This window comes from Panthera uncia, chromosome C2 (assembly GCF_023721935.1).
Source record: "Panthera uncia isolate 11264 chromosome C2, Puncia_PCG_1.0, whole genome shotgun sequence".
In the NCBI taxonomy this organism is placed as follows: Eukaryota; Metazoa; Chordata; class Mammalia; order Carnivora; family Felidae; genus Panthera; species Panthera uncia.
Window position 1 is genome coordinate 14,018,033 of NC_064810.1, and position 26,361 is coordinate 14,044,393.

The window sequence follows — 26,361 nt, forward strand, 5'->3', positions numbered from 1 at the left end:
TTGCAAATGTAAAGAAAGATTTTGGTGGAAATATTTTAATTATTTATTACTACTTTTTGATATAAGAAATTAAAGTGATATTGACAGAAGAGTATGAAAATATATTATTTCTTGCTATTACTGGACCATAAATTACAAATATTAAATAGCGATCTTGTTGATTGCCTACTAAAATGCCAACCTCAAAATCTTCACCTTTAAAATACTTTTGTGTTACCAAAAGATTAAAACATGATTCAGGAGATAAGTGCTAAAATCTAACATGAGATAGTTTACAAAATTTGAATGGCAAAAGGTTTTTAAATACATGTTTCTTAGGGGTGCCTGGGTGGCTCAATCAGTTGAGCATCTGACTTTGGCTCAGGTCATGATCTCAGGGTTCATGAGTTCGAGCATCAGGTCAGGCTTTAGGCTGACAGCACGGAACCTGCTTTGGATTCTCTGTCTCTCTCTCTCTCTCTGCCCCTCCTCTGCTTGTGCGCTCTCTTTCTCAAAAATAAATAAACATAAAAAAAGTTTTTAGAGACATATGTGCTACTAAACGATCATTGTCATGTTAAATTAATAACAATTTTTTATAGTATGGCAACTTCAGTGAGCAATAGGTAAGAAATATCTTAATAGTGAAGAGATAGAAATAATGTATACAACTAAATTTGGTGAAAAATAAGTGGCCAACGAAATGAACTGAAGGAGACACTATCACAGGTGACATCATCAGAGAGCTGCCTGAGGCCTTCAAGCCTGGCCTAGAGTTGACTTCTTGGAGGATTAAGTCAAGGTTGGCTTTGCAGGGCCCATGAACTCTTCTCATTATGGGCAATAGGTTTTGTGGAAAGCAAGCTCAGCAGGAAAGTCAAATTAAAAATTGAAGCTTCCTTAATTGGGTCTTTTCTAATTAAGAAAAGAATACTTTAATTGGATTTCTATAGTAGAACAGTCTTGGTTTTGAATAAACTTGAAGTAAATCAGCACGGTTTGCCCCATGTACCGCTGAGGGAGGGTATGAGCCTCTCTGCAGGTGTTCGTTCACATGCAGAGGAACTTGAACAACCTTCAACCAAACCCACAAGGCCTGACGCCGTGTGCTGCTGTGGAGGCCTGAGTTTTGACAACAGTGGCCTGGATTCTGGTTCTGGCTGTGCTTGTGGAAGCCCCCCTGGTTCCATCTGTTGTTAGGCTCTAGCTATGGAGGTTATGGTCCTGGCTCTGCCCTGAGGAGATATGGATTTGACTTCTACTGAAAAACCTATTGATGTTTCTAGACTCTAGAAACAGAAAGCTTGACCTCCAGATCCTTTACTCCAAAGGGTTTTCTAATATGTTCTTCTTGCATTCTATCAAAGGCTTTCATAACCTTGATGGGACATTCTACAAGAACTGGGACTGGCAATAGCATCACCAGCAAGACTGTGGATTCCGTGGTTGATTTCAACCATGCTTTTGTGACATCATAAATTCTCCTCTCCTCCCACCACCCCCAACTGATTAAAGATAAACTGATAAAGAACATATCTGATCAGGGAAAAAAAAATACTTCCGTTCTAGGGTGGGAATTTTTTTCCCCTCACGATTGCTTCCTTATCCATGACCCATTCAGATGACTGAGCCAAGGTACTCCAAGGAATATTTGGACCTGCTAATCTGATGGTACTTAATCTTTTAAAAGAACTACAAGGTAAGAGTGCTAACATTTCCATGTCTTTAGATAAAAGTAATAGTAATATAGACTCTTACCAAATGCATTGGGGTTTAGGTGATGCTTTCTTCTTCCTGGGTAAAATAAGAGTAAATGGAAAATTGTGGCATTAAAAGATTCTGTTTTTGGTATATACTCTTAGCAGATTCAAGGAAGCATTCTTTCAGGATCCCCCCCCCCCCCCCGCCCCCCAGTTTGAAGTTTAATGAGTAGGAAAGAGGACAGCAGCTTGAATTTGGATGAAAACCTGTTATCCTTACAATGCCAGAGGAAGGAAGTTTGACTTTTTCTAAGTGGGCATTAGTGAACTTCTGGGTAAAAAAGCAGAAACTCATTGCCTCTAAGAGTGCCATATACACTACCATGGTGATGGAGACTTGTGTATATAATTGAATCAAATGAAGGCACATTCACTCAGAAAGATATTGAACACAGACTCTATGTGCCAGGCATTCAATGGGTAAAAAGATAAAGCCTATATAGTGTTAACAGATCTTAGCTGATGTTTACAAATGACTAATAGATGACTTAAATATCTAAAACAAAACATGAAAAAGTCAATGGTAGATGAGAGGTAGAGACAGAGTTTGAAATGGGTATTTAAATGGATCTTTAGGTATTTTTCCCTAAAAACACAGTGATGACATCATTCATAGGGCAAGCACTAATTCTCCCCAATACATAAATTCAGTATTACCAACAGCCTGGTATTCTTGCTCTGCTCTCTGAGATATACTGAAGATATCTTGTTAGAAAGAACTATACAATATTATTAAAAAACATGGAAGCCCTCGAAAACACACAAAAAAATAAAATCTATACTGAAGGTGAATAGGTGCTAAACATGATCAAAACCTAATAGCTCTAATTGGAAAATGTTGATTGATCCAGTCCACCAAAGAAATCCTAGTTTGTTTGTTTTTTTTAATTTTTTTAATGTTTTTATTTATTTTTGAGACAGAGAGAGACAGAGCATGAGCAGGGGAGGGGGAGAGAGAGAGGGAGACACAGAATCCGAAGCAGGTTCCAGGCTCTGAGCTGTCAGCACAGAGCCCGACGTGGGGCTCGAACTCACAAACTGTGAGATCATGACCTGAGCTGAAGTCGGACACTCAACTGACTGAGCCATCCAGGTGCCCCAAGAAATCCTAGTTTTAAAAGATGTGAGGCCCCCTTTTCCCATAACAGAAAACAAATTACTGAGGTTTTCATCCATATGTCCTTTGATATAAATGTTATACATAGAATACTTAGACTTGTCACAGTTACCACTGAAGAAGTTTAAATGTCTTTGAACATCTACTCTACACAATGAGGTAACTGACCCCAGCTTCCATGGTCAGGGCTGCTGCAATGACCTTGGACGTGACGGCTTTTGGAAACAAGGTAAGGGCGGTTGTGGATATAAATGTTGTCATCCAATTTTTTTTGTGGAAGATGCTGGATACTTGGTTTCTACCTAAGATACTTGACAGAACGATCCAACAACAAAATCCAACTTCTTAAATGTTTAATTTTACCAAATCTATTTCCAGCTTATATCAGGCAGAGAAGATGAATCGAAGGCTTACAAACTTGTTGGCATAAGATTTAAGAGCTGTCTGTGTATGTACAGCTGTTCAGTAGCAATTCAAACTTATTCTATAAATATTGGATATTTTACCACAGCGCTTATTTCTCCTTTCACTCTCAAGACACTCATTTTTCATCTGAAATTTCTTTAGTGTATTTTACACTGGGAGAGATATCTATAATCATTTTCCAATAAACGTGTTTAATGTGGCATTACAATATGGTCTTAACTTTAGTCATTTATCTTAATAATTTTCCTTTGTTTTATGATATTTCAAATGAAGGCAACTGCTTCTTTTCCTGAGGATATCATTTATTTCCATTATTAAATCATTGAAAACCAAATATAGATTTAGCTCGAGAGGGAGAAGTTCCTAGTCTTTCTCAGCTTGTTATTTTTCTTCCCTCTTCTGTGTCTGTGAGTCAGAATGCAGACTTTTCAGTCCCAAGTGGTCTTGTCAGTGATCACTGGAGGAGCTTATTACATGGTAAATATGCTTTAGATGGCTTTTTGAATTATTAATAAAAATTTGTATTGGAGCAAACTCTAATTTATGGCAGTGATTTTGGGTGCTAAAACCCTTTGGCTAAGATTCTGGTTGTAAAGAGTCTTCATTATAATTTTAACTTATTTGGCCACTTCGCCACTGGTTATATTCACAGTATTCTCGATCATCAGAGAGAAATTGATACCAAGGAGCTGCGTGAGAGTTTCATAGTGAACCACTGGACCAAGAAGTCTAACGATCCTATCACACAGACCCTGTTATCCATTGTCTTTTTACTAGCTGCCTCATGACTTATTTGCAGGGTAAGGACTACTTAATCTGCTTATCACCCAGAACTTTTTGAGCCTGACATTCCCCCCCCCATCCCCCGGCCCGCGCAAATATTGGCTATTTCCACTTTTAAAAATTGCTTTACATTAAGGATGCTAGCAGAACTTTTTGAAGTGTGGTACTATGTACCAAAACCTTAGGCTTAAACTCTCTTGGGAATTTACCATAAGATGATAATTCCAATGGAGACATTATATGGGAAACTGTATTAGAAGTCACACTAATGAAAGTTAGAAACATTTTTAAATTAGCTTAAATTTTTTGTAAATCACAATTAACCTAAATCACAGTCTATTGAGTAAGAAAACACAATTTTTTTCTGTTAACCTTGGCACATGTAGTGGGTGAGTAATGTTATATAATTGTGTTTTTAATTTGTGTTTCCCTGATAACTCTGGTAACTAATCATGCCACACAATGTATTTGTTTATTGACTATTTGTATATCTTCCTTTCAATGTTCTCAGGTGTGGGGAGTATATTTGTCTTTAGACATTTGAATTGTAAGAGATCTTTACATATGATAGATATCTCTATCTCTATCATTTCTATTCTCTGTCTCTAATCTATAGCTATACCTATCTTTATCATCTATGCTGCATATCTATATCTATACTATTTTTTCCAGTCTGTGGCTTGCTATTGATGTATTTCACTTCGCAATGTTTTTTTCTTTTCTTTTCTTTTTTCTTTTTTTTACAGTTAGTACTTTCTATGTCTTCAAACAAAACAAACAAATAAACTTCTAGAAGCCTTAAAATTTTAGTTTTTATGCTTAGTCCTATCATACATTTGAATTAATTTTTGTGTATACGAGGCAGAAATTAAGATCATTTTCTTCTCATTCCCTATAAATATTCCATTATTTCAGTACCATGTGATGAAAGTTTTTTTTTTTTGGGGGGGGGGATCTTTGTAGGAAAAAACCCTCTGATTCCAGACTCCCTAACATTTTTCATTGACTTACTTGTGTATCCTCATACCAATATTACACTTCCTTGATTATTTGAGTTTAATAAATGTTAAAATCAGTCAATGTAAAGCTTTTTTTTTCCTTGTTAAAGATTGCATTGGATATTCTAGGTTTCTTGGATTTCCTTATACACTTTGGAATCTTTTGTAAATATGTATACATCATACTGGACTTTCAATGAGGATCTTATTTAATATATAATTTCAGAGATATTCTTTCTATTGTCCATACATAAACATTTTATATATATCTAAATGTGTGTGTATCTATATCTATCTATATCTATATCTATATCTATATCTATATCTATATCTATATCTATACATACATATCTTTAGTAATTGCTTCTACCATTAATTTGTAACTATCAAAAACTAAGTCTTTCACATCTTTCTTTAAATTACCTGTATTTTATTTTTCTGATATTCTTAATCATATTCTTGTACTTTATTTTCTAAATTTTCATATATAACTGAATCCTAGGTTTGTAGATTGAATTTATCTTCTGAATGAATTAGTCTAAAATTAATATTATTTCTTCAATAGTTGTCATTATTTGAGAAGTTGCTGAAATTCACCACTAAAACAATGTGAATCTGGAGTTTTCTTTGTTAGAAGTCTGGTTTTTTTTTCCTTTGTAATACAGAATTTATTTCCTTAAGAGATATAGTCATTAAGGTTTTTATTTCTTCTCGTGTCAGTTTTAGTAAACTTTTAATTTGAGAAATTGTTGACTTTTATGCAATACAAGAATATTTCAGTACAGAAATTAGTACAGAGCATTTGACTTCGGTCTTGATATAAAGAAAGCCTTTGGAGGGGCACCTGGGTGGCTCAGTCAGTTAAACCTCTGACTTCGGCTCAGGTCATGATCTTGTAGTTCATGAGTTCGACAGCAGCATGAGCCTGCTTCAGATCCTCTATATCCCTCTGTCTCTGTCCTTCCCCACCTTGTTTCTCAAAAATAAATAAAAAAAAACATTAAAAAAAGAGAAAGTCTTTGGAAAATCAGGTTAGTTTATTTTCTACTGAATTATTCCTGCCTGGGGTGGAACCAGCACTAATGTTTTGATTGAGTGGTCAATATACATATAACTATAATATTAATATAGTTCAGTAGAATTTAAAATTAAATCGTAGAATAAAGCAATGACATTGAGTATTTTGTGACTATTTATTTATTTATTTATTTAAATGTTTATTTATTTTTGACAGAGAGAGACAGAGTGCAAGCAGGGACAGGCAGAGAGAGAGGGAGACACAGAATCTGAAGCAGCCTCCAGGCTCTGAGCTGTCAGCACAGAGCCTGACGTGGGGCTCGAACCCACGGACCGTGAGATCATGGCCCGAGCCGAAGTCCAACCCCCAACCAACTGAGCCACTCAGGTGCCCCTTGTGACTTTTTAAATCATCATAATTATCTTAGAGCTATGTGGTAATCTCTTCTCAAAAGAACTTTATCTATGCCCTTAGTCATTAAATAACAGGTTTTAAAAAATGAAACATGGATATTAGGCAGTAGAATATCAAATATCCAATTAGTATTATGTGGAAACCATTAGCAAATAATTCTTTAATTTTCTCATCATTTGGGGTGATGGAGTTAAAATGAGTATCCAAATTTTAAGAACACATACACAATGTTAAAGATATCCTTAGATTAATCTCTGAGAGAAATCACTCTGACTCACATTGTCTACATTTTTGTTTCTCCTCTCACTTCCTGCACAAGAAGATCAATAGAGCTATGTATTTATTCTAGCATAATACTATAATCCTGGATCCCAGAAAGAAGACCTAAATTGCCAGAATGCCTTCTGCACCTCTTTCAGATCATAATTGTAAAGGATTATTGACATTTATTTAAACTGAGGCTCCATCAGTTTTGACTAGAATTAAACATAGAGAAAAAAGGAACATTATTTGTTATATTCTCTCTCCTCTTCTTCTCTCTGTCCTTTTTCAGGTCTGGACGTGCCTTCTTTAAGGAAGCAACAAGATTTTAACTATCGTGTGTTAAAAATTAAGGAATATGTCTAATGAGACACTGTCAACAGAATTGGTTCTATGTTGGCCCTGAACCACACAAAATCAGGTAAAATTTGTTTGTATCTCAGTATTTTTAGGTATTTGATGTCTAAGTGACTACAGTTTCAAATAGGGCATGGATTTAAGAATAACATTAGTGCCCTGTGTAGCTCAAATAATAACATGTGGTCATCACCATGAAAAAATAGAGAGCATATGTGGTAAAGTAGTGTCATCTTGATGCAACTGTCAGATAGTCACTTGACTGAGCTGTAGAGACCCTCAGAAATCTAAATGAGGTGGAGTTTATGCAAGTCCTGATGTAGGAATAGTCTTTGAAATTGCAAATGAATATTTCTCATTATAAACATAATTGAATAAAAGGAATTGAGCTAACTGAGCTAAAGATCAACTTAAAATTTTTACCGGGATGGAAGATTATTCCATGCATATTAAACAAAAGTGCCAAAAATACTTGTTTCATGAAATTTCTTCTGAGGAAGGAAAATGAGGTGTGTTTGGATGATTTACCAGATCCATAAAATTTAGGACATAAAAGCCTCTGAGCAGATGTGAAGATTCATAGTCAAGAAGCACACATTTGAGAACAAACCAAGCCTTTAACTCTTGACACCATAAGGTATTATGGCAGCTACTCTGGAGATCTGGGCTGTGGCGGTGGCTGGGGAGGCGACAGATATGTCTGCTACTGCCCATTGTGCTAGAGGGATATGGATTCTCTGGATTCTATTAAAATTCTTCTTCATGAGTCTATATATTGTTCCATGAGTGGACTTGCTGAATCTGATTTCAACCTCTGGATCAATGAAGACTGCGTGGGTCCATTTATTCAAAATAATTAGCACCTAAAGTTTTCAGTACATTTATAATTACACAAATTTGTCTCTGTCTCCTTGATTTCTTTAATAAAGTCTCTTAATTTGAAACATAAATGCAGCTTTTGTTTAATTCTTTATTTTCAATTATACATGTAACTAAGCGTAGAGACTACACAACCTTCAAAGGTTTCAATGTACTTTCTTTTGTATTAAATATTTCACAGACATATAAAAAGAACATTCAATTTAGACTGAAATGAATAAGTTCTCAAATATCCATTGATTTTTTCTTTATTTTAATTAGATAATGCTTAGATTTAAATTCAATAAGAATAAAAAATCAAGTCTAACAATTTTGAACTATGTATTTATTGTAATAAATAAAAAAGAATTTATATTGTTTAACATTTTGTACAATTCCATTTATCAATGCAGTCCAAAATAAATAAATTTATCCTTCTTTGAAAATTTGTCCTTATTTAGCTTTTTATGGTAAGAAAAGAAGAGTGATAGATCAAAATATTTCTCTGAACTTCTAGGCAAGAAAAGCGTTTGTTTTAAATGAATTTCTTGATCATATATAGTATTTTTCTCTATTTCCCCTACTTGACATTCTCATGAAAAGTTATTTTATAAACAGTTATTTTATAAATCTATTTCAAATAAGTTAATTAAAATATATGTAGAATCAAGCATATTAATTGGTTTAGATTTTTATTATCTCACTGTTCCTCTGTAGCATGCAATGATACTCTTTTCTACTTTTGCCATCATCATTATCATGGCATTAAAGCCTTTTGCAACTGTATATGAAATGCAAACACCTATATACAACCAGAAAATAAATTACTCTGTAGCTTTACTTGGTTAGAGCCATCACTCATCCAAAGGATTTTTTTAAATGTTTATTTATTTATTTATTTATTTATATTTATTTTGAGGGTTTATTTTATTTTTATTTTTATTTTTATTTTATTTATTTATTTTATTTTGAGGGGTGGGGAGGAGCAGAGAGAGAGAGGGAGAGAAATCCCAGTCACATTCCATGTTGTGGAATGTGGAGCATGACGTAGAGCTGAATGAATCCCCTGACTTCAGCCAAAATCAAAAATCGGATGCTTAATCAACTGAACCGCCCAGGCGCCCCCAAAAGATTGAAAAGTGGATTTCCAATCAATAACCACTCACCAAAAGCAAGAATTTTATTGTTGGTATTTTACATAATAGAGTATATAAAAGAGGTAATAGAAATAGATTACCTTTTCAAATTTGAATGGCATATTCAGGTAATGGAACCAAGTAAAGCTTTTATTACTGTTTGAGTTGGAGACCTCCAATAATACAAGGGCCACTGCAGAAGTGAGAGCTGACATAGACTGAAAGATGTTGTGCTGCCCCTTATAGTTCAGGTGCCCAAACTCCAGATGGTTAAGTGAAACCTGGAGTCACCAATACCACAATTGTCAGAACCAAGATCACAAACCAGTTCACTGAATCCTGGTGATCTGCCCCATCATGCTGACTCACTTTCATTGTATTTTTACAAATTTGAATACCATCTGGAAACTTCTTGCCCTATGAACAGCTACAATTTTATAACTGAGTTTATGGGAAATGGCTCCCTCTGTTAGATTAACTACCTCTTATTGTGTTTTCTTTTACATTTTTATTGTGGAAATTTTATTTCATTGTATATAATTGACTTCTCAATTTCTAATTTGGTTGTACTGCAAGGCAAATGAAGAATGAACAGTGTTAAAACTCATTTCTCAAGATCGTGGCTTTTTATTAGAAAGATTTGGATTTGTTTATGCAACTTGAAGAGAGAAAAAAAATAAAATCAGCCAGCTCCTATCACTTGTCCTGTCAAATGTTGTACTTTCACAGGAGAGGATGTTGGAGATACATTTTAGTCATGTCTTTACAGAATTTTTACACATATAACTAAATTTCATTTGAAACGATTCTATTCTCACACAGGTCACTACCTTTATAGCCTGAGGAAGGTGTTCCAAAGTTACAAAGAAAAATAATTATCATTATAATGAAAATGAGAAAAAAAATCTATGTGACATTCCTAGTATAATATAGTATATTTCTGTGACCTACATTTTCATATTTTATTGATTTGTGTCTCAGTTACAGGACAACCTTTGGAATTTATAACAAAAGTTTCCTTTATATATATGTAAAGACTATTATTTATCCCAAGGGAAAATGCATTTCATTCTTTTCTACCCATTATTATAGTGTTATTTAACATCCATTTCAAAGGAAACTTCCTAAAAGTGAAAAGAAGAAAAAATCGTTTACATTGTGTCTAACAACTGAACATAAATCAATACTTCTACAAAGGAATATATATTCTTCATTTTCCAATGGATACTTTTGTTTTTATTATTTTTTTCACTTAGTAAAAAAACAAGACAAATATAATATTAATTAATATAATATACTAATACTACAATATTTGAGTGTCAATATCCTGCTGCTTATTAGCGGTAAAATTGGTCTTGTGTAAAACTATCACATTTTATTCCTTGGAACTTCTTTTATTTATTTGACTAGTGAGGTTTTTCATTTATATCTTGTTTAGTGTTTTATCTTAGGTGGATACATCTCTTTCAAATCCAAATGAACAAAAATTAGCCATTAATCACTTTCGCGTGATGTGGCTGAGTTATATGGACACAACGTAATATATTTAATCCGGTCTGAGTTATTTGTGATGCCATGTATTTGAAAAGACTTAGAATGAAAAATTCAGCTTATCAACTGTTTCTAGTTTAGGATAAGAAACAATGGAACAATGTTTGGAAAAAAGAGACATGGGATATGTTGGGCTATGACATATTGAACCATATTTTGGCGTTCAAAAGGTAGCTTGCTAAGGTGTAGTCAGAGAGTTGCACAGATTGTGGTAACCATGATAGTTAATTATCAATTTCTTATAATTTACTTACAATTTCTTCCTGAGTTCTATAAATAGTGTTTAATTCCCTATTCTGCTGTTTAGGGTTGAAACACTCATTTGTGGAAATTCACCTTTGATAAAATACTTGGAATGTCATAAAAATTCAACCACTTACTCAAAATCATGTAAATTAAAAATATTACTGACCCAAATCAAGAGACAGGAGGGGTGCCTGGGTGGCTCAGTCAGTTAAGCGTCCAACTTCAGCTCAGGGCATGATCTCACACTCGGTGAGTTCGAGCCCCGCGTCAGGCTCTGTGCTGACAGCTCAGGGCCTGGAGCCTGCTTCAGATTCTGTGTCTCCCTCTCCATCTCTCCCCCTCCCCCACTCATCCTCTGTCTCTCTCTGTCTCAAAACTAAATTAAAAAACATTAAAAAAAATCAAGAGACAGGAGCTACATGGAGATTAGTTAAGTGTATTCTGTTTCATTTCACCACTGTGTCTTCACTTTGAAAACTTTGAAGATAGCTTCATTCTTAAAATCCTCTTTTAGCATTCAGAAGGCCCTGAGTTATTGTGTTTTTTTTTTTTTAATTTTTTAAATGAGACCTTAATGAGCAATTTACAAGGTAGTACAAAGTAGTTAGACATTGCCTGAGCATAAATGGGTAAAGAATAGACTTATACAGGGCATCTGGGTGGCTCAGTTGGTTAAGCTTCTGACTCTTAGTTTCAGCTCAGGTCATGATCTCATGGTTGGTGAGATCAAGCTTCATGTTGGGCTCCTCACTGACGGACTGGAGCCTGCTTCGGATGCTCTCTCCCTCTTTCTTTCCCTTCCCTGTTCATTCTCTCTCTCTCAGGATAAATAAACTTAAAAAAATAAAAAAAAAGATAATAGACATATAAACAAAGGGAAAGATATTACGGAGGATGTGAAAAGGACATGAAAAGAACTATTTACTAGACTAAGCCAATATAAGCCTGGGGTGGGGGGGGAAATATAGTAAACTTTAAGATTTTAACTGGTAGTTCCTAGTAGGTTTTGAGAGGAAGGGAAGAAGAATAAAAGCTAAAATGAGAAGGGCAATAAAGATCATATATGAATTACTAAAGTAGGGTAATGAAAGGAAGAGATTGGTGTGTGCAAAAACATAGAGGCAGAGGCAATCTACAGTTTTAGTAAGGCTTTGAAAAGCATCAATTATGGAGGGGATTTTTAGGATTTGAAATGGAAATTAAACTTCTACTCTGATAAGCCTGCACTTGAGGTGGACTTTGTGCCCTCAGTTTCTGAAATTAATTGTTCCATGTTTTGCAAGCAAAAGGTTCTGAAACTAGTGCTCAAAGCCAAAAATATTATAAAGATTATTATAATTAAAATGCTAAAAATCCACATGTACCTTCTTTTTAAAAATGTTTTCCGTACAGAGGCTCTTTCTTCAGTGCTTGCCTTGATAAATAAATTTGCTTTTTGAAAAATATTGATTTAACAGCCGTAAATTGAACAAATATCCCTGAACTTAGTTGAAGATGGATACATCCATCTGGGAGATGACAGAACAGACAAAATGTTTAATTACGAAAGGGATGACATCAAATGTGAATGATGTAATGCACCTGGTAATAAGTAATTCAATTTGGGGTTGGGAATGTACAAATTTTGAGGAGTCAGCCATTTCTTCCCATAAAAGCAAAACAGCAAGGCTCAAGGACATTCTAAATGAGAAGCTAAGTAAGCGGAAGTATTTTAATGAGAATCAGGGCCTCTCTGTGTGTCAGGGGATGGAAGAATTGTGAGCTATAATATTATAGATAGTACACAGCAAGACACAAAGGAAGGTTACACGTGTGATTTTTCGTATGTTCTGCTCAGAGTATATAAGCACCCCTTTAGGTACGCCGACATTCACACTCGGGATCTTGCCTTGAACAACAAACCAAATTTACCGTCCTGGTGCCATGAGCTACTATGGAGGCCTGGGCTGCCGCTGTGAGGGCTTCAGTGGGCTGGGCTGTGGCTGTGGCTGGGGATGTAGCCAGGGGAGGCTACAGATATGGCTGCTGCCCCGCATCAAGCTACAGAGGATACGGATTGTCTGGTTTCTACTAAAATCCTGGCCCCGGAGCCCACCATCTGAGGCCATAGAAGGACTATCCAAATTTGACTACAATCACCAAACCAAACAAGATCATCTAGGACTTACCCAAGATCAAAAACATTTAGCATCTATGATGTTAGGAATGTTTATCATTTTGTAATGGTCTCTTTCATGCCTCCTGCTGGCCTTTATTTGTGCTTTCATAACTGTGGGATTTTTCTATTCCTTTTGCAATAAATTATCCTAAGTTAAAACAGAATACATGGAGCTCAAAATATCAAGGTGATTATTTGTAAATGCACACAATTGACAATGAAGAAATAAAGTACTTCCTGAAAAGCCCAAGTTATAAGATATATTATGTATATATAATATATGTAATATATATAATATATATATGTATTATATATCTTATATATATAATACATCTTTTACCCATATGGCTAGATATGGCTAGATAGATATGTGCAAACCATAATACTCAGTTGAAATGAGGATTTTTTCCTTGTAACACTACACCACATCTTATCCAAAGCTTTTAGTTAGACAACACTGGTACTTAAACTTAGTACTGAACTATTAACTTTACATATTTTCATGGCTAAAGTAAGGCCGATGTGAAAAATAACTAGTTTTTTGTTTAGTTTAACTTATTTTTATTTAGCCCTTTTAGTTATAAGAAAAAAAAAACAGTGATAGAATAAAATATATCTTTAAATATACAGTGAAAATAAACATTTTTTTGTGGAGCTCTATCTTATTTTCCTCATGGTCCTCCATGGTGGGGCAAGGTATTATTCTTCAATATTTTCTGTACCTTGAAATATTTTGTTATTCATCATGGAAACTTAAAAATCACTGTCATCACTTGTAAAGTAATCTGTAGTAAAGCTGTGACTGACCTCAACTTTATGCATTATAGCAAGTGTCTTGTAACGTTGACCTTCGAAGAGTGAGACATTTCTTGTTAGTAATTCAAATAAATACTTGCCTATGAAAAAGACATAATAATATCATCATTTCTCTCCCCCCTCTCCAATTTTATATATATAAGTAGTAAAAAAAAGTGAATATCCTTGTTTGAGTTAACCAAATTCAATAAAACCAGTAGATTTTTAAAGCTGGTAGGATCCCTAAAAAGCTCACCGTAATGCCATCTTGGATGGGAAAGGACTCCAAAAAGTGAAATGGATTGCTAAGGATCAAGAATGGCATAAGAAATAGAACCTAAGACTAGAACAAATGTCACTGAACACCAGGCAGTCTACTTTGCCGTGCCTACTCTCACATAGATCGAATACTTCCCTTCCTGAGGGCTCTCAAATAAAGCATCTTGTTCTGGTCATGCATCTTTAAAGAGCTTAATTATCACAGCTGATTGACCACACCCATTTATTTTGATTTGTAAATTTCTGATGTAGAATCTTGAACTACCAATTTCTCTTTTTTAAAATTTATTTATTTAAATTCAAGTTAGTTAACATACGGTGTAGTATTGGTTTTAGGAGTAGAACGCAGTGGTTCATCCCTTGCATATGACACCCAATGCTCATCCCAACAAGTGTCCTCCTTAATGCCCATCACCCATTTAGCCCAAACCCCCACCCACTTCTCCTCCAGCAACCCTCAGTTTGTTCTCTGTGTTTAAGAGTCTCTTATGGTTTACTTCCCTCTCTGTTTTGCCATTTTTATTTTTCCTTCCCTTCTCCTATGTCCATCTATTTTGTTTCTTAAATTCCACTTACGAGTGAAATCAGGGCCCAAATGTCCATTGACTGATGAAAGGATAAAGAAAATGCAGTATATAAATACAAAGGAATGTCACTCAGCCATCAAAAGGAATGAAATCTTGCCATTTGCAGCCATGTGGATGGAACTAGACTGTATTATGTTAAGCAAAATGAGTCAGGCACAGAAACACAAATATCATATGATTGAACTATCAGTTTCTAATTTAGCTGTATCAAAGTAAAAACAACTAGTAATAGGGCAAAATCGAAACTCTCCTTAAAAAACTTATTATAATGCATTTGAAAACCTCAGACTTATTTACTGAATATATGGATGAATTTGCTCAGCCAGATTGTATCCTTTCAGTGAATTCAGGAGATGTGTTGGAGCGTCACTGTGTATAGATCAAGGTAAATATATTTTAGGGTCACCATTGGAGGACTGTATGCTTTAGTTTCACTGAGTGAAACATAATTTCACGTGAAACTATTTCCCCCCTAACTGGATAATCATATCATAGTCTGAAAAAAACTTTATATAGCTAAAGAAAAAAATCAATAACTAATCAGAGAAACTAACTCTCTTAGTATAATGCAGCTTTTGCATATTAGCATACCTCTTATTGTTAGATTGCATTGCTTTGTGTTAGAATTAAGAGAAAAACTTTAGAACACATTTCCTTCCAGGGAAAGCTGTCACTTGGTCCAGAAGAAATCCATCACAGGATCATCAGCTGCACAACTGAGAGAGCTATCTGATCCAATAGGCAGAGTGTGACAGCATTAAGCTTGTCTGATTTATTTGTGTTGTTATGGCTTCCAATGACTTCATGAGAATGAAATATTCAAATTACAACTGTCTTTTACTTTAGGATGAACAATAAAAATGGAACAAATTCTGAAGAGAGCAAAGGAATTAAATAAGTGTGAGGCAGCCAAAACGTTCTTAATTAAGACACGAAAATGCATAAAACATAAGATTTTTAAAAATTAATGCATCAGGGGCTCCTGGGTGGCTCAGCTGGTTAAGCATCCAACTCTCAACTTTGGCTTAGGTTATGATCTCGTGGTTTGTGAGACGGATCCTTGCATCTGGCTCTGCACTGACAGCACGGAGCCTGCTTGGATTCTCTCTCTCCCTCTCTCTCTGCCCCTTCCCCCGCTCACACAACCTCTCTCTCAAAATAAATAAACATTTAAAAAAGTTAACATACCATACCCATTACATTAAGAAATTCTCTTCATATATAGACATCATGTTAAAGTTAAAAAAATAAGGTATATACAGGAAGAAAATATTCCAGAACATAGATCTGACAAGATGTCAGTATTCAAGTCTGCAAAGAGCTCTTACAAGTCAACACTAAAATATTATAAACTGAACTAAAAATGAAGAAAATACTTGGAAACTTCACAAAAGAGGATATCTAAATGATCAAAAAGCATACCTAATGGCACCCAATATTATTAATTGTCAGATCAAAAAAACAAATTAAAACAATACTCAGATATTATTACATGCCCACAAGAATGATCAAATTAAATAGCTTGACAAGTATTGCCAAAGATGTAAAGCAACTGAAAATCTTACATTGCTGGTGTGACTATAAACCTAACAACAGTTTTGGGAAATTATTGATAAGATCTACTGAAGCTCTTGTCAAAATCTAGAAGGATGGTTATTTTTATAGTGTGATATTGACCAAAAAGTAATAATAGAAACATTTTAGGCATTAAGGTATGCTTGATATAGGAAGTGTATGCACATTTGCAATAATTCATCAAAATTTTTAAGTGTTTATTTATTTTTGAGAGAGAGAGGGAGACAGAGAGAGAGAGAGAGCAGGGGAGGGGCAGAGAGAGGGAGAGAGAGAATACCAAGCTCCACCCTGTCAGGGCAGAGCCTGATTCGGGACTCCAACTCACGAATGTTGTGAGATCATGACCTGAACTGAAATCAAGAGTTGGATGTTTAACCGACTGAACCACCCAGGTGCCCCAAGGATTCATTAGATTTTATGCCTAAATTTGTATATAATTTATAATTCATTATTATGCTTGAAAAACAATGCAAATGAAAGGATGGTTATACATTGCTCTAAAGACAGAATGCCGTTTGAAATTATTTCTATTTTATTTTATTTTTTTCTCAAATTTTTTAGTACTTATTTATTTTTGAGAGAGAGACAGAGGGTGAGCGGGGGACAAGCAGAGAGAGACAGAGAGAGATGGAATCTGAAGCAGGCTCCAGGCTCTGAGTTGTCAGCACAGAACCTGACGCGGGGCTTGAACTCATGAACTGTGAGATCATGACCCAAGCCGAAGTCAGACCCTTAACCAACTGAGCCACTCAGGCGCCCCAGAACTTATTCCTATTTTAAATCCCTATTGTTAAGATGCAGTCAGAGAGTTGACTGCATACGTGTGAGAAACATGGTGTTTATTTTTACAGACCTTAGAATTCATTCATTCTTTCAACATTTACTTATTTATTTACTTTTATTATTATTTTTTGTTAATATTTTAACATGTATTTATTTTTGAGAGAAAGAAAGAGAGTAGGGAAGGGGCAGAGAGAGAAACGGAGACACAGAATCCAAAGCAGGCTCCAGGTTTTGAGCTGTCAGCACAGAACCTGACTCGGGGCTCAAACTCATGGACCGTGAGATCATGACTTCAGCCAAAGTCAGACGCTTAACCAACTGAGCCACCCAGGCACCCCTGTTTTTTTAATTGTTATTACATAGTAGATGTTAAAGAGACATAATCAAATCCAGTTGGGAAATTGCATTATTTGAAAATTACGTATAAAATGAGGAAAACCTGAGCACTATATTTGAGGTCATATAAAATTCTCAAGAACTTAAAGACAAAGTCTAAAATTAAGGGCACCACAGAAGGAACTTTTGCTCACAATTTTCTTTCTTCTACCTTTTATCCTTTAACATTATATCTACATTTTGGAGATTCTGAAGACATTGCCCATGTATAATGTTATCTTATTGAATTTGACTGAGCCCTTTGATTTGGATTATCTTTTAAATAGTGAAATCTTAGCAACATACATTTGACATCTTAGTAGAGTGTAGTATGGTATTTCCTGAGAAGAAAACACACACACACACACACACACACACACACACACACAGAATAGGCAAAAGGCACATAAATGGAAAACTGTTATTTTGAAAGTAAAGATACAAAAGGAAGGAAGAGAAGGGACTGACTATAGACTGAATGATGGGTGGCAAAGAGAAATTTTACATACTTTGCAATATTGTGCAGCTACTGTAGCCTAATGGTTAATGGGGGACAGAACCTGGATGATATTCTAAAAGAGGTTGTAACATACCTATTAGAATGGCTAAAATTCAAAACACGGACAACAAAATGCTGGCATGGTTGTGGAGAAATGGGAACTCTCATTTATTGCTGATCAAATGCAAAATGGTACAGCCACTTTGGAAGACCGTCTAGCAGTTTTGTACAAAGCTAAACAGAGTCTTATGCATAAGATCCAGCACTAACTCTCCCCGTCTTCACCCACATGAGTTGAAAACTTATGTTCACACAAAACGACCTGAACAAAAATGTGTATAGAAGTTTTATTCTTAATTGCCCAAACTTGAAAGCAATCAACACTCCCTCAGTAGAGGAAGAGATAAACAAATTGTGGTACCTCCAGAAAATATAGAATATTATCCAGTGATAAAAAGAAATGAGCTTTCAAGCCACAAGGGTATGGAGGAATCATAAAAGCTTATTGCTAAGTGAAGGAAGTCCATGTGAAAAAGCTACATACTATATGACTCCAACAATGACATTCTGGCAAAGGAAAAGCTATGAAGACAGTGTAATTAACACGCCATACTAATTCAAGATGTTTCATAATAGGGGGAAATGTGTGGAGACTGTAGAAACTCTGTACTTCATGCTCAATATTTCTGTAAACTTAAAACTGCACTAAAAATAGTGCATTAATTAAAAAAAGGAGATTGTATATTAGATATATGGGCGAGTCAATGGGAGGAAACAGTGAATGTAAAAATAGAGAGGAGATATAATCTGTATTTTGGGAGGCAATTTGGAGAGATGTCTAAGAGAAGAGGGTTAGGATTTGGGAGGATAACTTTTAATCAGCTTTTAAAGCTACTCTGAAATAAATTTTTGATTACCGTGTTTTCCCTTCGGTTTCTGAACAATTTTATCCCACGCTTGCCAAAGCCCATGGAACTGTACAACACAAAGAATGAAATTTAAACTATGCATTTTAGTTAATGATTATATATCGATATTGATTCATCAATTGTAGCAAGCAAAAACGGTTTTTAGTTTTCAAATGTGAGAACTATAAAGTAGGTCAGCAGTGATGGCCAGCGTTCTAAAACTTACAGAAAAAAAAGTAGATCCTTTATTTATTTTATTTTTCTAGAATTCCTTACAGGTATTACAACAGTCAGACTGATTGTTCTTGGCTCTCAAATGTTTACATTCCTCAGCACTGAAAGAGATAAACACCTCACTTTTTTAGACTGAGGAATAAGATGCTTTGAAAGAATATGATAGATTGTAGAGCTTTGAATTTGACCCATTTCTTTGATGTAATTTGGAGATGAAGCATAGAAATCTAAAGAAAACCAGACATGAAGAAATATTTCAATGAAAAACACAACGCCATGAAATATGATTGGCATGCTACCTATGAAGAATTCTATTTGGGGTCTGATATATCCTGCCGTTGAAGATACTTCATTCCTTCATATGAAGTGATCCCATAACTTTTTGTGCCAGCTTTCTGGAGGTATAATTGACAAATAAAATTACGTATGTCTAAAGTATGGAACATAATTTGATAAAGTGATGCAATAACATTTAGAGGCCACCCTGACGAGGCACCAAAGCGATCTCAAACATTTTAATTGAGTGTTAGGGCCTCTCCCTGTGTCAGGGGACAATGAATGAATACATTGTTGTCAGGGAGGCAATTAGAAAAATGACACAAAAGGAGGGTACACACGTGATTTATCACATGCTCTGACCAAGGTATATAAGCCTCCCTCCATCCATGCTGACATTCACACTCAGGATCTTGCCTTGAATAGCAAACCCAACTCAACACCCTTGACACCATGAGATACTACGGCAACTACTATGGAGGCCTGGGCTGCGGCTGTGGAGGCTTCGGTGGCCTGGGCTGGGGCTCTGGCTGGGGATGTGGCAGCTTCCGCAGACTGGGCTGTGGCTGGGGCTGGGGAGGCCTCAGACATGGCTCCTGCCGCCCACTGTGCTACAGCGGATATGGGTTCTCTAGCTTCTACTGAGACCCTGCCCTGGAATTCGAACATCTGAGGCTACAGGTTCATAACTCAAATCAACCAAAATTCGAACCGAACAGTATCAGCTGGGACCAAGCCAAGATCAACGGATTTAGCATCTTAGAGTCTAGGAATAATTATCATCTTCTCTTTGCCTGCTTCATGTCTCTGGGTGCCCCCTATTTTCACTTTTGTAACTGTGGAATTTCCCTGTTTCCTTTGCAATAAATTATCCTCACTTAAAATGGAAGCTATGGCTTATCTTATTTATTTATTTAACTCAATTCTGATTTTCCCTTTCACAGTGTGCTTCTCTTCTTGTGTCCTTTCAGAGAAACAGTCCTAAACTCCTGGTTATCGGTCCCTGCAATGATCATAGCAATATAAACACAGAGTTTATGAGGATTAATCCGCTTTCCACAATAGCCACCTAATTTTGCTCAGTGGTGTTAGTTTTGATTTCGAATCTTGAACCTATTAATTTCTGGTTTATCTGGATCTGAAAAAAATTAACTAGCAAGCAGTGTCAAGTTCAAATGCTATTTCTGATATTAAGGATGGATTTTGAAAGACTCAGACTTGTTTGCTAAACACAAAAGTACATTTGTTCAGTCAGATTCAGATGGTAAGACCTAACCTTTTAGTCAACCCAGTCATATTATATTAGCTTTAGATTGGCCAGATCAGAGAAAGTAATAGCTTGGTGACTCCACTGGATGACTATGCTACTTAGCGTGACAGGGTTCAAGAACTATTCTATTTTCTTAATGGTTAATAGTAATTCTCCAGAATTTGAACAAAGGCCTTCTGTAGTTCTAAAGAAGAAAAATCCATACCATGGCTTGGAGCAGGTATTTGACATTCCTAGTATAATATTATATTATTAGAATTTGAAATGACTGCCTTTATGGGTCTGTGCTGGAGTTAGGGAAATTCTCCAGCACATCTTTATTTCCAGGGAAAAGCTATTGCTTATGTTGGGAACAACACATCACACAACTGATGCACATCTGGCAGGGTCAAATGGGCAAAGTCTGACACACTGAAACCTGTCTGATTTATTTGTAATTTTATAGCCTCAGCTTGACTTAATGAGAATGAGATATTCAAGTTATTGACTGTTTTTCGTGTTTAGAATGATCAATGAAAACGGAACAAGTTCTGAAGAAGGCAGACAGAAAGAATTAAATAACAATGTGTGATGTAGTAAAAAATGTAATTGGAACCCAAAGCATTAGACATAAAAGAAAAAGATGACTAAATTAGACATCGTTATATTACAACATTGTGTTCTTTTATAAACAGAATGTAAACTAGAAAAATGCAAGCCACAAACCAGGTGAAAATAATTTTAATGTGTAAGTTTGATAAAATGCCACTACCCCAAAATGTAAAGAGTTCCCACTAATCAATTATCAAATATTGATTAATAGATTAATATTAAATAAGCCCAGTTAAAAATGGACAAAATACTGAACAGGCATTTCAAAAGAAAGGATATCTAAGTGGCTTGTAAAGATATGTTAAATTCCCAGTGTCATTATTGATCAAGCAAAACCAATTTAAACTAATATTCAGATAACACTATGGACCCTAAGGATGATCAGATTAAGACTCTGAAACGGTCAATGTGGGTAAGGATGTGGAAAATCTGGGACTGTCATAGATTGCTGGTGGTACAGTAAATTTAGCAACTGTATTGGAAAATCTTGGGCAGAATCTACTGAAGCTAAATATATATAGTATAAATTGGCAACGTGTTTCCTGTGTATACCCAAAGTAAAGGAATGCTTAGGTCTACAAAAAAGGTCTCTATTAGAAGGTACATAGAGACTTGATTCATATGAAAGAAAGAAAGAAAGAAAGAAAGAAAGAAAGAAAGAAGGAAAGAAAGAAAGGAGGGAGGGAGGGAAGGAGGGAAGGAAAGGAAGGAAGGAAGGAAGGAAGGGAGGAAGGAAGGGAGGAAGGGAGGAAGGAAGGAAGAGAAACTACTCAAATATAGATTTACCGGAGCAAAATAGTAAATAAATTGTGCTCTAGTTATACAATGGGCTACTTTGCAGCAATGAAAACAACAAAACTAACGTTACATGCAACAACAAAGATGCATCTATCTCACAGAGACAGTGATGTACAAAGTATTTCAGGGGAGAAAAGTGCTGGTATACTTTATGATTTCATTCATATGACATCCAAAACAGGCAAACTTCTAGGCAGGAATACTAACTGGTGGGTCAAGAGAAAATCTGGGCAGCTTGGGTGTAATCGATCTAGGTAGTCTGTGAATTAAAGCAAAATATCACTAATTTGTACAGTTAAGATTTGAGTATTTTACAATATGCTTTAAACAACAACAACAAAAAGCAAATGAAATGATGGCTTATGAGCTTCTCTAAACTAAGAAAACTATTTGAGCCGGTTCTTCCTTTAAATCCTCAGATACATTCATAGAGATACCCATGTCTGCAGAAGGCATGATCCTTACCTATAAGAACCCTAGAGTGCATTCATCCATTTGACTCTTCCTCATTGATTTTCTACTTCCTGCTAGTATTTGCACAGCAGTCAACAAGTCCAGCTGGGAAAATGCATCATCTGATAATTGCTTATAAGCTCCACAAAAGCTGAACAGTGCATTTGATGCCACGAAAGGTGAAAAAGAATTTAGATGCTCAGTTGAAGAGCGTATCTGGCAGGACTCAACCAGGATTTGAATCAGCCTTGCACATAGGTGATTCAGTTCTCCAAGTAAGCTGAAGGACTTTTTGCTTCGCTTCATGCTTTCTCCACTCTGTCTTTTATACCTATATTTTTGGAGATTCTGAAGACCTTCTTTTTTTAAAAATTTTTTTATTAGTTTTCTTTATTTTTGAGAGGCAGAGAGAGACTGAGTGTGTAAGAGGGAGGGGCAGAGAGAGAGGGAGACACAGAATCTGAAGCAGGCTCCAGGCTCTGAGCTGTCAGCACAGAGCCCGATGTGGGGCCCGAACTCAGGAACCATGAGATCAAGACCTGAGCCAAAGTCGGTTGCTCAACCGACTGAGCCACCCAGGCGCCCCTGAAGACCTTCTAAATGTTAACAGCCTCTTACTGAATTTCATGGAGAATTAGGCATTTTTTTTCTCAGCATCTAAGATCTTAATAAGCATTTCATATCTTAGCAGATACAAGTTAGCTGTTTTCTGAAATAGAAAAAAAATAAACACACAAAGAGAATACAAGGACAAAACTATTATAGTAAGAGTGAAGATATATATAGAAGAATTTAGGTAAAAATTGGATAAAAATGGAGGGAAGCCAAAAATAAATTGTATATGTTTCCTTATTTCACTGCTCAGACCTTAGCGGGAATTGAGAGGAACTGAGGCAAGTGATACTGGAAAATTGATTGAATAAGAGGGTAAATAATAGATTAGTGGAAAGGGAGGAAAAGGTGTCTATGAGGCAGAGAGGCAGATGTAATCTATATTTTTGGGTAGATGATATGCAAGAAAGGGGCTCGGGATGTGAAAAGAAGGAATTTTGAATTTATTTTTTTAATGCTGCTTATGAAATACATTTTGATTACTCTGATTTGCCTTTAACATTTGAATAATATTACTTCATGTTGTTAACCCAAATACTGATTTTCTAAGCTAGTATGCAAAATCAAAAAAGAGAATATTTTGTATGATGTTCCATGTTATAAAATAATAGAACGAAGACGACTCTCTTTCAACTTTTTTTTTTCCTGAACTTCTCTACTGATGTTCACAGCAGGTGAACGGATACTCCCAGGCTTTCAAATGTTTCTCTTCTTTGGCTTTGAAAAAAGACTTTACCATGAGGTATTAGGTGCCTTTAAAAGGATATAAAATTGTGCCGAATTGAATTTAACCAATTTCTTTCATTTAATTATAAGTGAAGAACGACAATTCAAGGAAAGCCAGAGATGATGCAATCCTTAATTTTAAAACACAACACTAGCAACTGTGTTATGCAATATGTCTGGTTATGAGGAATTTTATTTAGCCTGGGATGTTCAGACTTTGAAAGTGCAGCGATCCTTTCTCATAAAAAGGATGCAGTATGTTTAAGGGGCACCATGACTACATAGCAATGCAAGCTCAAACACTTTGATGAGTTCGAGGGCCTCTTCATGTCAGGATTGTGTCAGACAGGTAACACACAGAATGACACAAAACTAGGTAGCATGTGTTTTTATCACCTGGTCTGCTCAGGGCGTGTATCACTCTACGCATGCTGAAATTCACACTCAAGATCTTCTATTGAACAGAGAAACAACTCATCACCCGCGACACCATGAACCATCACAGCAACTACTATGGAGGCCTGGGCTACGGCTACGGAGGCTTTGTGGGCCCGGGCTATGGTTGTGGCTGGGGATGTGGAAGTTTCCCTGGACTGGGCTGTGGCTGGAGCTGGAGAAGCCACAGATATGGCTGCTGCCTCCCACTGTGTTATGGAGGATATGGGTTCTCTGGCTTCTACTAAACGACTGTGCCAGTAAACCAACATCTGAAATTATAAGGGACTTCCCCAAATTGATGTTCAGTATATGAACTTCCAATATCACGGTGGGATTATTTGCACGAAAGTACTTGGCTTCTCAGAATTTTGAATTTTTCAATTAATGCCTACATCTTCAACATAACTCTAGAATCTTCTTCTGTTTTGCTCTTATAACGCATTGGATTATCTGTTCACCTGCTAATAAAATGTTAAATTTGAAAACAAAATATGGTTTTTGTTTTGTTCATGGAACTCAGTTATGTGGAAGTGATGTGCTGTTTTAATTTTTAGCCCTATAAGACATGTCAGTAGACTGTGGACTGTTACCCGATTAAGTGTGAAACGATAGAGCCTGACAACTGGATTTTGCCTGCTGTACACATTGAGAATCTCTAAGATTCAGAGGGGACTGACTGAAAGGACAGTTGCACTAAATTGTCAATGAGGGAAGCTTGGCTTAGAATAAAAAATTTTTTTTTTCATATACTTCACAAACATGGATGCAGCTAAATTTAAAAACTAACAATTCTAGACCAAAATGAAAAAAAATGTTGCAAAAGGTTAGCAATTTAATATTTTTCAATCTCTTGCTTTTACTTAGATAATATTTAGATTTAAGTCGATAACAGCATCATATCTATTTATCAAATATATGTGTTTTAGGTTATTCAACTCACATTTTTCAATTTAGTACAATGCATAATAATTCCATTTATTTAGAAATTTATTTGGTTGTTTTATTTTAAGCATAATCAAATGATAATAGATCAAACCGTATCACTAGGCTCATTATGAAAGTAAACCACCTTTCCAAGGATTTTTGTATTTTGAACGATTTCACCCCATGTGTCGTATTATTTTGCACATTATATCATTTGACATTTGCATCGAGCAGCTGATATCTATAACTCAGTAATGAATTGGGGCAAGGTTTTTCCTGTGAGGTCATTTAACTCAAAATATGTTAACTAAAATTTTTAGTTAGCTTTCCTATATTCTCATTGCATCTTCATGACCAGACATAAGAATTGTTTCAATCCAGGGGCGCCTGGGTGGCTCAGTCGGTTAAGAGACTGACTGCGGCTCAGGTCTTGATCTCACGGTTCCTGAGTTCGGGCCCCGCCTCGGGCTATGTGCTGACAGCTCAGAGCCTGGAGCCTGCTTCGGATTCTGTGTCTCCCTCTCTCTCTGTCCCTCCCCTGCTCATGCTTTGTCTCTCTCTGTCTCAAAAATAAATAAAACATTAAAAAAATTTAAAAAAAGAATTTTTTCAATCCAATAAGGGAAACAAACAACCAGACATAATTTTGAACGAATTTATTTTTCAGCTCAAGCTGATGCTCAACACAGCTGAATCCACAGAGCCTTCTTATGAATCTGAATTGTCCCTGATGAAAATGGGCAGGAAGAGAGACATTTTACTGATGAATTAAGAAGAAGCTATAAGGAAATACCAATGTTTTTTCCTAAAATCAAACGATGTGTTCGGGGAACAATATAAAATTAAGATATTTTGTTTAAATGTGTCAAAATTGGTCAAATATGTTTGATTCAGTCAAATAGTAGTGTCATAAAGTTGCCAAAATCAAGACATTAAATGACAGCAGGGTCATGCAACTTATCTTTCAAGTAAAAAAAGAAACACACACACACACACACACACACCCCTCAGAAAAGTAACTGGCTTCTGTAGAATTATGTAGGCTCTAGTGACCAAATCAGGACCAAGGTCAAGGTCTTCTGAGTTCAGGTGTCACAGTGTCCTCTGAGCTTCCATGAGCACAGCTGCATTGATGGCATATGCAGAAGGATTACCTTTCTTAGGTAGAATCACCAT

General features: G+C 35.7%; 2 protein-coding genes and 1 long non-coding RNA gene across 3 annotated transcripts; all 3 read left to right on the forward strand.

The window, feature by feature from the left end:
* Nucleotides 1–1,459: 1,459 nt before the first annotated feature.
* LOC125920784 (uncharacterized) lies at nt 1,460–26,145 on the forward strand. Its single transcript, XR_007457197.1, has 3 exons — nt 1,460–1,678; nt 7,049–7,177; nt 25,853–26,145. It is a non-coding gene; the product is annotated as an uncharacterized LOC125920784 (long non-coding RNA).
* LOC125920782 (keratin-associated protein 19-4-like) lies at nt 19,827–20,018 on the forward strand. The gene has a single exon (XM_049627946.1). The coding sequence runs from the start codon at nt 19,827–19,829 to the stop codon at nt 20,016–20,018; it is 192 nt and encodes a 63-aa protein (XP_049483903.1).
* On the forward strand, nt 24,315–24,506 carry LOC125920783 (keratin-associated protein 19-8-like). The gene has a single exon (XM_049627947.1). It carries the CDS (start codon nt 24,315–24,317, stop codon nt 24,504–24,506), a length of 192 nt encoding a protein of 63 aa, XP_049483904.1.
* Nucleotides 26,146–26,361: the final 216 nt, after the last annotated feature.

Bases quoted from the DNA above. Each gene is read 5' to 3' on its own strand.
- LOC125920782 (XM_049627946.1), top strand. From the start codon at position 19,827: ATGAGATACTACGGCAACTACTATGGAGGCCTGGGCTGCGGCTGTGGA.
- LOC125920783 (XM_049627947.1), top strand. From the start codon at position 24,315: ATGAACCATCACAGCAACTACTATGGAGGCCTGGGCTACGGCTACGGA.